General features: G+C 43.1%; 1 protein-coding gene across 5 annotated transcripts in view; it reads left to right on the top strand.

Moving 5' to 3' along the window:
* sema5ba (sema domain, seven thrombospondin repeats (type 1 and type 1-like), transmembrane domain (TM) and short cytoplasmic domain, (semaphorin) 5Ba) overlaps window positions 1-13,122 on the top strand; it is a 53,101-nt gene that overhangs the window by 7,673 nt on the left and 32,306 nt on the right. For all 5 annotated transcript variants that reach the window (XM_086123304.1, XM_086123303.1, XM_086123302.1 and 2 more), the window contains exons 2-4: window positions 3,567-3,791; window positions 7,564-7,663; window positions 7,740-7,785. In XM_086123304.1, the coding sequence (XP_085979430.1) occupies window positions 3,567-3,791; window positions 7,564-7,663; window positions 7,740-7,785 (371 nt within the window). The remainder of the gene's footprint in view (window positions 1-3,566; window positions 3,792-7,563; window positions 7,664-7,739; window positions 7,786-13,122) is intronic.

Here is a 13,122-nt window from a genome sequence, read left to right as displayed (position 1 = left end):
ACGAAAGAAAAACACCCACGCTGGCTTTTAATCGTCGGCCGTTAAAATTAAAGCCGCGTGACATTTTACGGCCGCTCTCCTGTCCCCCGATATTCTGCATTTCGATGCAAGAGAAGTGGCCTTGATGACCCCCGACCTCATTCTTAATTCTATTGAGCGTCTCTTTATGGGGGACGTGGGAGTGAGCGTTGATTTAAGGGCATAGCACTTGGGGCCAATACTGCTGTCCCCCCCCCCCCCCCCCTCCCCACCCTCCCAAAATATCATTTGGTGTACTTTCATGCGGACCATCTTGCATTTATGTGCTAAAATACAACCTTTTGTGATCAAGATTGTAATTTTGTGCACAAATATTGGACTTGAACCCTTGGCCTGATTCTTGATTCCATTCGTCACACCGAGAGTTCCCGTTAGGTGCGCCGGTCCTTTAATTGGGACAACAGGGGGCCGTGGGAGGCGGCATTGATGTGAGAGCATGAAAGATCAACGCAAATGTCAGGCTGCCGCTTTCCCCGCAGGGGAGGGCAGCCCAACTCCGAGCCAGATTGAAGAAAATGTTTCCATTTTTTTGTCGGTGTTTAGGTGCACGAGGCCACTGAACAAGTGTCAGCAATCTTTTGTCATCCCATCCATTTTTCTCCGTTTGCCATTTATATGGTATTTTGCTGCTAAAATACAACCTCCTGTCCATCACGATTGTATTTTCCCGCATGAATAAGACACAAATTATTTTTGGTCATAACATTTTGACTTTTTCAAACCAAATTTATGCCCTTTTTCCTCTCTCTCGATAGTACAACTATTTTCTTGTAAAAAGTATGACTGTGGTTAAGTTCTGACTTTTTTCTCTGATGTTTTGTGATGCAATTACCACATTTTCCATAAAACCGGGATTTTTTTTAAACATTATTTTTCTCCTAAAAATGAAAACTTCTGTTCAGAACTATTATTATAAATACATGACTATTTTCCAGTCAAATTAAAACTCAGTATGTTTTTTCCTCTAAATTACAATTTATTTCTCTTAAAAACTGTTGTAAAAAAAACCTTTCATCACATTACAACTTTCTCTTGAAATTTTGCCTCTTTTTTCCCCTCCTTAAACATTTTTTAAAAATTATTCACAATTTATTTTCTATTAATAATTTAAGTTCTCTTGTAACTATTACCTTTTGTCATATACTGTATTTACCACTTTGCTCAAAATGACATCTGTACAGTTTTTCTGCCTCCAACTTTTTTTCCTACTAAAACAACACATTTCTTGTACATTTGTGAGTTTTTGGCTGCTTTTTTCCTGTTAATATTATTCATTTTCCCCCCCCTTAATATTATGACTTTTATCACAAAGGTCCAACTCTTTCTTCCTCCTAAAAATGACAACTCTATTTGCAGCACAGCAACATTTTTCCGTAAGCACGTATTTCAAATCAAAACTAAATCACAAGTGTCTTTTTTTTTTTTTTTTGGGAGGCGGGGGGGGGGGGTTCACAAAATGTGAGCAGTGAACATCTTTAGCTTCCGTAGCTCATCAGGCCTGCCACCATCCGAGCAGATTGCAGAGTGCTCGCCTGCACTCGACCTGGATGGCGACGCTCGCTGCCGCGTTGCCATGGTAACGGGCTGGCAGCCACTGTGAGAGGCTGCGCTCTTCTGATTTAAAGGCTGCCATCTGGACTCAGATTGATTTTTCTTAAAATAAAAAGGACAACAAATCAGCTCATTACCTTGACGATGTAAAAGTGCTTCAAATCAACTAGCGGCCTGGACCTCATTTTTAGTTTGTTTAGCTCAAAGTGTTTATTTTTGTCTCAGACCAAAATGTCGTCGGGTCATTTTGGATATTTGGGGGATGATGCTAAATTGTGATCCGATTGTGTTTTCAGCATTGTAAATTTGATAAATTACAGAGAAACAAAAAACGGTTCAAATCTCATTTTATAAAATTCAGCCCAACGAAGCCAGTTTCACTTGGCAACGTGAACTTTGGTGGGCATGTTTATAGAAGTAGACCCAACAAAAAGCCGTGCACAAAACACAACGTTTTGATTTGAAGTGACCATTTTAGGTTGGTTTGCCAGTTTCACTCAGCAGCAGGCAATTTGGTGGGAATCTATCATCAGTAAACACAAAAAGTGTCTGTAGAAGCAATGTCTCAAAATTGCTCGCCATTTTTGAGACGTTTCCTTTGTCCTTCAAAATTTGGGAAAATTTGGTCCCCGGAACTATATTCACTTTCCAACATGAAATTTGGTAGGCTCAGCAAAATTGATCCAGAAGCCATGCCTAAAAACACACAGTAAGTTGGCTATTTTGGTTTAAAGTGGGAGATTTTCAGGGGTCTTTCCAATTAAAAAAAAAAAAAAAAAAAAAGAACAATAATTCAGCCCCTAAATCGAGTTTCACTTGGCAGGATGGAATTTGGTACACATATCTTTAATGAGTAGACCCACAAAAGGTTTCAAGAAGCCATGCCTAAAAATTCACAGGAAGTCTGGCATTCTTGTTTGAAGGGGTCCTTTCCTGGTCACGTTAGCCATTTCCACTCCTCCAGGTTTTGTCCAATTGCTCCTAAATTTGAAGCACATGTTAAATTTGTGAGACTAAACTGTGAAGATTTTCTTTGTTATGATTGTATGTAGGCGTAGCATTGAGATCAAATTTGAAGACTGTTCCCTGAATGCCTCCCTGACAAGCAGGCCGGTCTTGAAGTAGAGCAGCAGGAGCAATAATGAGAAACGTTTATTGATTTTTAAACACAACCTTTTCGGGGGAGGGGGTTGCTCCATTTACGGCTCGACTGCGCTAATAATTTTTTTTTTTATTGACGGATGCATTAGTGAGGAAAATTCCACTGGGAGCAGTTGCTTGCTCAACTTTTCAGCGGCTTTGAAACATTTTGCTGAGGGAAGATCGCGTGTTTGCCATCACTTTTAATTTTTTTTGTCTTATCAATTCGGCAGTCTGGATTGTATTGCAGACTACCATGTTGTTATTTTTTATCATTTTTACTGTCTTTTCACAATAGCGACTTGATTGCCTTTCAGGGACATTTAATTGTCGTCAGTTTTATTCTTGTCATTCTCCATGCTTTTATTCAGGTAACTAAATCCCCCGTGATTATCATTATTATTATAAAAAAACAAACTCTGCCAATAAATGCATTTGTTTCTCATCGGATTTTTGTGTTGTTTTGTTATTAAAATAAGCAGATTTTTGTGGGGCCTTTAATTCATGTATTATTATAGCAGTAACTCAATTCTGTCAAATAAAATCACCCTTGTGGGAGTCTTACATTATTTGTATTTATTTATTTACTCCATTTATAAATTTGCAACATTTTAAATATTGTGTTATGCACCAAACCTACCAAAAAGTTCGTTTTTGCCTCTTTCCGTACCAGCGATAAGTCACAGGTTGGTTTCCTCAAAAAGGCCGCTTTCTGACCAAAATGTGGAGAAAAGAAACAATGGCTTTGGTGCTAATTTATCTCAGTTCGATTTTATATCTATATATTTATGTTTAAGTTGTGTAAATGTCAATTGTTTTATTTTTTTTTGGTGCAGCTGCATCTCACTTGGCGGTTAAAGGAGCGGTCGTCACCATGACAACGTCCATGGCCGGCCTCCTCCTGCTGAGGCTCCTCCTTCTCCTCCTCATCGCCCCGCTGACGTTGAGGGCGGCGATGGCTCATCCCAACGCTTCGTCTGCGTTCCCGACCGTGTCGCTTTTCCAACCGCTCACTCAGCCCGAGTGCTCCAAGAAAGAACATCCCAAAGTATCCACACAAGGTTAGACGCCCGTTTTTCGCTGTCCTTAGCGGTGTGAGCGTGTTAGCGAACAAAAGGTGAAATCGATGTGGTTTTATACGATTCTTTTGCGTCAGTTCTCCATTTGGTATCGTAACAGTGCGCCGAGAAGCACGGCTTTCGGTGAAATGGACACCAACAGTATGTGAGCAAACAGGCACAAATTCTTGTTTGTTTTGGGTGTTGTGTTGTTTGTCTTGCCCCCCCCCGCTCCCCAAAAAAAACAAACCCCCCCCCCCCCCCCCCCCCAAAAACTAGCTGCAGTGAGGATGAAAAACAGAAATACAAAAGCCAGAGGAGCTGGATTGAATATCCCGCGATAACTTGAAAATTCCAATCAGGAGAAAAATAAAAAAAAATTCCAAGTCAGAAAATCCACAGAATACTTTCATTGGTAGAGTGCCTTGAAGAGGTACGTTTTTTTTTTCTTTTCCAATGGCTATCGCAAATGTCCGTGTTCAAATGTCATTATAAATCACCGGAGTTCTTGCTAAAAAACAAACAAACAAAAGAACACTAAACCCTTAAACGTTTGAAGACTTGAACATTCCAGCTGCTCGAGCGAGTGCCGCTGAGTAGGAGACGAAATTGAATTGAAGTGATTCGAGTGAATGTGGCGTCTGTGATCGATCGGTGTTTTGTGTTTGCTTTTTTTTGAGGGGGCGGCCTCGCTCACCTGCACCGCAAAGCCTGAATGGTGACCGGATTAAAACCCAACAATAGCTAATGCTAACGGTTGGGGCGAAACATGCCGGACAAAAGAAGATTGATTTGAATCAGAGTGGTGGTCGAGCACTGCCGAGAAATGCGACAGAAGCCCTTTTTCAAGCGCTATCTCAGGATTGCTTGGCAGTATCAATTCATATTGCTCTGACATAGAACGTGAATCACTTCATACATTTCCGGTACTTGGAATACGCTAGGTTTGTAAACGGTGTTTTTCAACCGCCGTGCTACGCTAATCCTCAAATGGTTCCAACATTCCAGTTGAAAGAGTGCCCCGTCGAACAAGCTAACTTGGCTCCCGAAAATGTCTTGCGTCAGATGTTGTCAGTCAGGAAAGGATAAAGTTCTTGTTTGACCAACGCGCATGTTTTGAACACCGGAACTATTAGCGCGCCGCTTCGAACCTTGCTCTAACATGATCGTGCCACTCGCTATTTCAAGTGCTTGGAAGAAATGTATTTACAAAGTATGAAGCAAAAGAGTTCTTGCGCTGACAAAGAACACCCTTACACGAAAAAGCCCAATTTGTAGAGCGCTGCCTAGAAACCCGTATGGAAAGAATCATATCTACGAGCTATCTCAAATCTCTTGAAGATCAAATCAACCGGGTTCTTGTTCCGATAAAACACGTCCTTGATAGTTTCAAGGTCATTCCCAAAATGAGCGTCAACTCTGAATTTTGTCCGAAAGGCCATCTTTTGGTCATGATTGTAGGCGAAACCCGGGCTTATTTTTATTTTTTTTTATTCCATGTTTCTACGTGGTCAGTCGACTGTTAGCACGTTGCGGTGCTCATTGCGCCTTAACAGGACGGCGAGGCGCCCGCTCTCCAAATGAGCGTCTATCTTTTGTCAAGGTTCGACGCAGCACTCCAGCAAATGGAACTTTCACTCCTGCCGTGATAGTCGGAGAATTCGTAACACTGTGCCAACATGTTGCCAAATGGGCTAGCAGACTTTGTATTGTACTCGTGTTCCTAGTCAGCCCCTCCATTAAAATGTACTTTTCAAGTGAGTTGCTATATATGTATTTTTTTTGTGACTCTCAGGGCACTGCTTTTGCAGCTCGCAAGTTTGTTAGTGAGTAGATAATCTTCACACCTTTTTCTTTTCCCCACCGCATGCAACAATATCCGTAAAGATGAAGAGGATCTTCCCCGCGGGATGCAAAGGGAGACGGTAGCGTTCGCTTTAACGTCACCTTTGGCGGAGAAGTAATCCGTTGAATAACCGCGCACGTCGTCACGCTCCGCTTTCCCACCAAATCACGGCAAACTCCCGGGAGAATTGCGCAGAAACAAAGCCGCCCGTATTTATTTGGCCTCTCTTTCTCCATTTACGCACACTCCCGCCTGCCGCTTGACTCTTTATTAATCTAATTTGCACTCTGCTCCGTCTCGTCTCTGTGCCGCGAATGCAACACATTGCATCAACTTGTGAACCGAGCGCTCGGGTAATAAAATCTTAAGGGGGGGTCGGGGAAGGGGAATGGGGGGGGAAGACAACGACAACAACAGGGTGCAACGCGGCGTTCTTCCGTCTTCAGTCTTGATTACCGAGGCGGCCCTAATTGGAGCTACCGCGCTAGCGTTTGCGGCCCATCAATCATCGAGCTGGAAAGGCCGTGACAGGACTGGCGGTTTGTAAGTTGGAAAGGTGATGCTAGCGAAGGCGGCTTTAGACTGAATTGGAAAGAATGACTTGTTGATACCGCCCTTAAAAACTCCCTCATCGACGGCTATCGACGCCGCCGAAGCTAATGCTGCCCTTCAATCAAAGTCAACTTTGCTTTTTTTTTTTTTTTCTTTCTTTTCATATCCGAGTGAGTAGGCGCCGCCACGGAGGAGTTCTTTTTATTTCTTGGCCGCTTTGAACAATCCCAAAGTCTTTAAAGCTGGCGAGTCGGGAGAGGAAATCAATCCCATAAATCCTGGCTTGCGTTGCGACTCTCTGAATTAGCATGCTAAGGCTAATGTGAGAGAAAAGACAAATGTTTGGATTGTTATCACTCTGGAGCGACGTGACTTGTGTCGTTACAAGTTTGGAGATGGCTTGTTTCGTAGTGTGCCAAATAGGGTCTCTAAAAAAATTGTTGGGCTCTTCCTCTCACAGGCTGCTGGACGTTGTCAGTGGCTTTGAAATTTGCCATCTACATATTTGATGTTTTATGGTTGGGACAGACTTTTAATTAGAAATTTGCCTTCCTCATACTGGATGCCTTGTGGTTGTTGTTGGGACTTTTTTTGTGAAAATCTACCATTTACAAACTGGCTGCTTGTCATTTTGATTTGTACGCATATGACGTTACTCGTGAAAAGCCATAATGTTGGAACTAATAGTTGTGTGGTTGCGCTTCAATTTTATTGTGAAAGTCGCCGTATACAAGCTGGGTGTTTTTAACATTTATTCAATTTTGAAATAAGGCCGTAACATTACAAGTGAAGTTATGAAAATGTGTTCTCGATGAACACCGATATAGAGCTTTTTTTTTTTTTTTTGGTCCGCGCCACACAAAACATGGCAGCAAAATAAAAACTCCAAATAATGATCGGGACCTGGCAGATAAACGGTGAGGGAAGCGGGACGCGGAGAGTGGGGGCCTTACCGTCCCAGCTGTGCGCCACTTATGAGGGGATTGAACAGGCGGGGCGTATAAAAAAGCTTGTAAGCGGGAGGATCAACGCCAATCATCCTCACCGTAGGAATTCTCACCAGACGGATGTTTACTCTCTCTTAACGGAGAACATGAAGGGGGCGAGGCCCAGTAATGCTTCCCGATTGGAGATTAAATAATACAGTACACAGTCATTATTTTAGCTCACTGCTTTGTTTGTTTCATGCTACGCGATGCTAATTTATCTAATGCGAAAATGAGCTACGGCTTATTTCCAACCCATTGCTTTATGCTATTCTCCCTCTAAGGCTAAATTGTTTTAGGCTATTCTTTCTCATGCGAAAATATGAGCCGTCATGCTTTGCTATGCTAGGCTATGCTAAGCTATGCTTATAATACTTTGTCTCCCCCTCAGCGCTTGGTCCATGGATGTCCACGTTCTCCTGGGCTGGCGTGCGGGATTTCTCTCAGCTGACGCTCGACCTCGCCAGGAATGAACTCATTGTGGGCGCCAGGTGCGACACACACACATACGCACACACTTATACAAGTACACACACAGAGGCACTCATATTCTTCCCCCCCTCGCAGGAACTTCCTGTTCAGACTTGACCTCAGCAACATGTCTTTGATCCAGGTAAGACCATCTTCTTTCTCCTTGCCTTAGATTTGTCCCATGTTATGACTGTGTTGTTGTTGATCTTGTAATTTTATTTTGAAAGTCACAAAATAATAGATGGTGATGGCAGTTAGTGTAGTGGGGTCACCTGTGGGTTTTTTATTGTGAAAGGAAACATGTATGGAAACAAGTCATATGGTGTCGTTCATAATAAAAGCCCAGGAGCAACCAAGAAACATGCCGCTTGCACACGCTAACTTTCACAATAAAAGTCCCAGAGGAACATTTTGTGTGCCGTCTGGTTTGTGGAGCTTTTACTTTTTAAGTGACTGAGAGGTCAGACGTCAGTCAGATATTTTTAGAAACAATTTCCTGCTCAGTAGCGATACAAAGATGGCGGTGCCAGGGCCACATTATTGCTTTTTGGATGCAGTTGTTTTTCGTGTGCGTGTGCACGTGCGTGACGAACAAGACATTTGCATTCATTAGAGACATTCCGGAACAATACAGCTCAACACCCGAAGCGCCACCCAGACATGGAGGGCCACAGGTTATTGTGCTGTTGATGATGATTTTGGGTTTGTGGGGAAGGGTATGAAGCAGGGGGGTGGGGCGGGGTCCTAGGGTGGCGTGCAGGTTACTGAGGCGAGGCCCGTGGGAGCTCACCTGTCTGCTACCAGCATTAGCGAGCAGGCAAGCAGAGACGGTGACTGCACAGCCAATCACTGCGACAAATAAAATGCACACAGGAGATACACACATACAGTTATTTGTTTGATTGATCAAAATAAAATCGAGAGAGTACCTCGACGTGTTGCTGCACTTTTATTGTGAAAGTCTATCATGAATGAGTTGGTTGCAGTGTGTGGGCTCATGGACTTTTATACGTCAGCTGAACTGCTTATTATCAATAGCAGTTAGTCTATTTACAGTCTTGACCTAAAAATGTTCGAATGAGACCCTTTTATTTTGAAACTCTGCAGCTGCAAGCCTTGGAATGAACAAAAAAGTGATTCACTGTTGTATTATGATCCCCCCCCCCCCCCTATTACAGCAATTTTGAATATTATGAACAGACTCAGTAATACACAGCCATCCAGAAAAGGATACATAGCTCTGCTCCCACTCAGACTTTCCCCGGGCGGCCCACGCCATCATTTTTCTGCTTCCTTCTGTTTTGTTTTTTTTCCTCAAACTCCTTTCTGTGCTGCCGCGTGGGATGCGGGCCGGCGCCGCATTTAGTACCGGGTCTGATGCCTGATTGCCGCCCACTCGCGCTGTCCCACCTGCGCCCGCTGACAGAGCGCCCACTCGGGGGTCCCTCTCGCAAACACCCCCACTCGTCCCCCGTCACCGCTGTAGAACAGCAGGCGGAAGGTGGTGGGAGGTGTGTGTACTCTGTGTGTGTGCATGTGCGTGTGTGTGTGGGATGGAGGCAAAAAAAAAAAATCTCAAGTGTCTGATGGGAGCAAAAGAGGAAAATGAGCTTTTATGCATTTCTCATGATTTGCACCTTTGCATAAGCGCTCACATTCATAACCTCGCGGGAAGTCATAACAATCAAAAAAAAAAGCCCGATAATAACAACATCTGTTCATCATATTGGTTATTATTACTGTGTCGATTTGGTTCCCAGTAGCGCACAAGCAGCGATAACATCATCACGAACACCTTTTATTCGAGGCAGTTTTTTATGTTTTATCATCACAATTAAGGCAGGTAGGAAGGAAGGCAAAAGGAGGGAGGAAGAGGAGGAAGGAAGGCAGGAAAGAAGAAAGGATGTATGGAAGGAAAGGTGGGAGGGAGGCAAGAGATGGCCAAAAAGGAAGGAAAGGACGATGTAAAAGGAAGAAAGTTGAAACCTACGCTGGCTACGGACTTGGCTATAACCGGCTTTGAAACCCTAATCCTGCCTTGATACCTTATTTTGGCACCCGTGCCCTTGCCTGATATGATTATAAAACAAAAACAAGTTCATCTGGGAAGCTTTTATCGACGGTGAACGTGTAAAGTCAATGTAAGGCATTGACTTTCTTTTGGCCCGACTGGTAGAATCTAAAATATTTTTTGTTTCTTGCTTTTTTAGCGAACCTGCCTGTGCTTGCTTTTGAAGTGGCTCATCTGTGATCTGCTTGTGTTTGTTTGTGGCGTCTGGAGAGTGAGCATCTGTCAGATAATCCCGGCGCGGATAATAAGAAGAAAAAGAAAAAGGCAGCCGGAATGTCAACACGGTGGCGATTCCGTATCTGGAGCTCATCTTGTTTGACATCATGAGCGGCTCTGGCCGGCTCGTGCAGCAACAGTCCCAAACTCACTGAATACCTCAGATGATAGCCGGGATGAAAACTTGACACGTTTGTGGTGTTTTGCGTTTGTTTGTCTCACAACCATGCTGCCGGTGCAGTCTCGAGCTTGGACGGGTGTTTGCCCGTTTACGGTCCTATTGAAAATTTTTGCCCTGGAATGACCTACGTAAACCCCAAACCCAACTCCTAGATTAAACCCGTCCCTAACTCTACCCCTAACCCGAACCCTATGCTCAAAGTTGACCTCTACTCGATATCCAACCTTGAACATAAACCCTATGAGTCAGAACCATACCCGAGTTAGGATTTGGGTTCGGACTTAAGAATTTAGACCTTAGAATTATCCATCTATCAATCCACCCATCCATTTTCCATCCATAAAATAATTTTGCATGGAAAAACTCACAGCTGTGTGGACAGCCTTTGGCTCTCAGCGTGTTTCATCGCAACTTCTCGGTCTGGAAACAGGAAGTGGTCCTCGCTCAAACGTCCTCAGCCGCAGGAGATCTTTGAGACCGTTGCAAAACACTGTTGGGAAAATAAATGCCGCTGTTGATTTAGCTGCTGTGTCTGGGCTCCGAACTCCCTCTGGGCCTGAGGTGGAGGTCTTAAAGTCTTTCCATCAGATCTTTATTTGAGGTCTTATAAGCAAAGTGTGTTCTTGAGGTCTTTGCTGAGTCTCTTCATGTCTCACCCATCAGGTGTTTGTTGAGCAGAAGGGCCTGTTCTCAGGTGGTCTTGACACTTTCTCGAGAAGTCTTTGCTTAAGGTTTGCCCCACAGGCTTTAACCTCCCGATCTGGCGTTTGCCAAGTTCTTTCGCTTAAGTCTCTCCATCAAGTCTTCCTTCTGAGACATCCTCAGGATCTTCCCGTTGAAAACATTCCTCAAGGTTTCTGCTTCAAGTCATTTCCTGTGGTTTCTTCCTGATGCATTTCTTTGAGGCTTTCCTTGAGGTCTTTCCATAACATCTTTGCTGTCGGTCTTTCCCAGAATTGCGTCTTTGGTTCTTTTGCTTCTGGTTTTCCTTGAGGTCTTTGCTAAAGATCTGACCTTCCAATTGTTTACATAAAGGTTTTCCTTGAAGTCTCTCCATGGGCATCATTGCTTGAGATCTGTTCTTGAGGTTGTCCTTGACTTTTCCCTTTGTCAGAATCATTGCGGTGCTATTAGCGTGATCGTTTCTTGAAGTCCACCATGAAGTCTTTACCTAAAGCCTGTCCATTGGGTCTTTAATTGGGCTCATTTCTTGTAGTCTTTCAATCAAATCTTTCCATCGGATCTTTATTTCTTTCCGACGTCCTCTATCTTTAATAACACTTTCCTCAAGGTGGTTTTCCAAAATCCTTTCTTTGAGATCTCGCTTTGGGATCTTTCCCCGAAGACCTCCCGTCGGGTTGTATCCTAGTGCACAAGGACACGCGACTGCGGTCAGTCAGTCGTGAAGTCCGAAAGAGGTTTTGCGGGGGAAGAGAGAAACAGGGACTTGTAAGCTGGAAGCCGAGTGTCTCTCCTGGCTCGGCAGTTGATTTCTTTCGCACCCTCGCGCCTCAATTTGTCGGTAGATTTAATTATTGATACGTCCTCTCTGGGAAGAGTAGAATGTCATGTATAATGTGAGTGGTGTACATTAGTGCCGAAATGATCCCCCTGCCCCCCGTCCCTTAAACCTGTACCGAGATAAGACAGGGACGCTGAATTTTTTTTCCCCCCCTCCTTTTTCTCTCATTCGACTCCAGACTGATGATATTTACATCATGTGCGAGAAAGTGGCGGTTGGCGCGTCAAATCAAATGTCGCCGCCTGACCTTTGAGACGGTGGCGCTCGCCAGTTCACCAAAATGGGGCTGGGGAAAGTCAAATTGAATGTGATTATCGTTATTTTTTTATTTCTTTCCAAGACTGATTCCAATATGACGCGCAGGCTTCAAGCAGAACACTGCAGAACCTTTTTGTCATGCCGGGAATGCTTTAAATAATGACATTTAATTTCATATTGAATAATTAAATAACGACATGATAAAAATGACATCATGACAGAAAACTCAACATCCGTTCTAAAGGAACTATTAAGTCTACAACAGCATTTACAGTATTTTCATATTAGATAGTGGACTTTAAAAAAAATAAAACAATTTTGTGATGACAGAACAGAAGTTGGTTATTTATGCATATGCATTTATGCAAGTATTAATAATGATGATTTTTTTTTGTATGTTGTTTACAGTTTAGTTGATTGATTGGTTGCTTAGTTGGGTCTTTTTTTTTGTTGGTTAGTGGCTTGTGTGGTTAGCTAGGTAGTTAGTTGGTTCATAGATATGCTATTTCAGGTTCGTTAATAGTTACACTTTTCACTTAGATTGTTCGATACTTAGCTGTTAAGTTAGTTCATTTATTAGTTGGTCAATTAGTTGGTTGTTGGGTTATTCAGTTGGTCCTTTTAGTCGGTGAGCATATTTTTTGCTTTGTCAGTTGGTTGATGAGTCAGTCCTGTTGCTTAGTTAGTTGTTGATGGTTAGTTGGTTCGTGATTCAGTCAACTGTAATAACGTTGATTGTTTTTCGCCGAAGACAAAGAAAATATGCCAGTGAATACAGTGGACCCCTCAATTCCCGGGGACAGAGACCGGGCCTGACGACAAATAGCGTAAATCTGTGAATAATTGATGCTCACTGGAGTAGCCATTACAGGGGAAAAAAAATTTAAAACATTATAAACTGCATTTCTCCTATCAGCTACAGTATCAGTGGGGAAGAGGCACAGCAAATAAGCAAATGCGGTTGTCCACTGCGTTCTGGTATTGCATGTGTACATGTGTTGCTGCGTCGTTTTTGTTAATTAACATCACACTGCTACATTAATGCCATTCATTACGCCATCACGGAGTAGCATTTAGCTAGCAGTTTTTTTTTTCAAATACAGAATGTCTCAAATGTATCTAATTAGTTTGTGAGTCAGTATTTTAATGCCAAAACAGCGTCCATTTAATCAAGAAGCTCTGAATGGATGCCATGAGCTGGTCTACCCAATGAAGTGTCTGGTGGTTGTAC

The sequence above is a fragment of the Hippocampus guttulatus genome, chromosome 11, assembly GCF_054856545.1.
Source record: "Hippocampus guttulatus isolate MCC_2025c chromosome 11, RoL_Hgut_1.0, whole genome shotgun sequence".
NCBI classification, from domain to species: Eukaryota; Metazoa; Chordata; class Actinopteri; order Syngnathiformes; family Syngnathidae; genus Hippocampus; species Hippocampus guttulatus.
The sequence above is the reverse complement of the archived record's forward strand: the minus strand, read 5'-3'. Positions and strand labels throughout refer to the sequence as shown.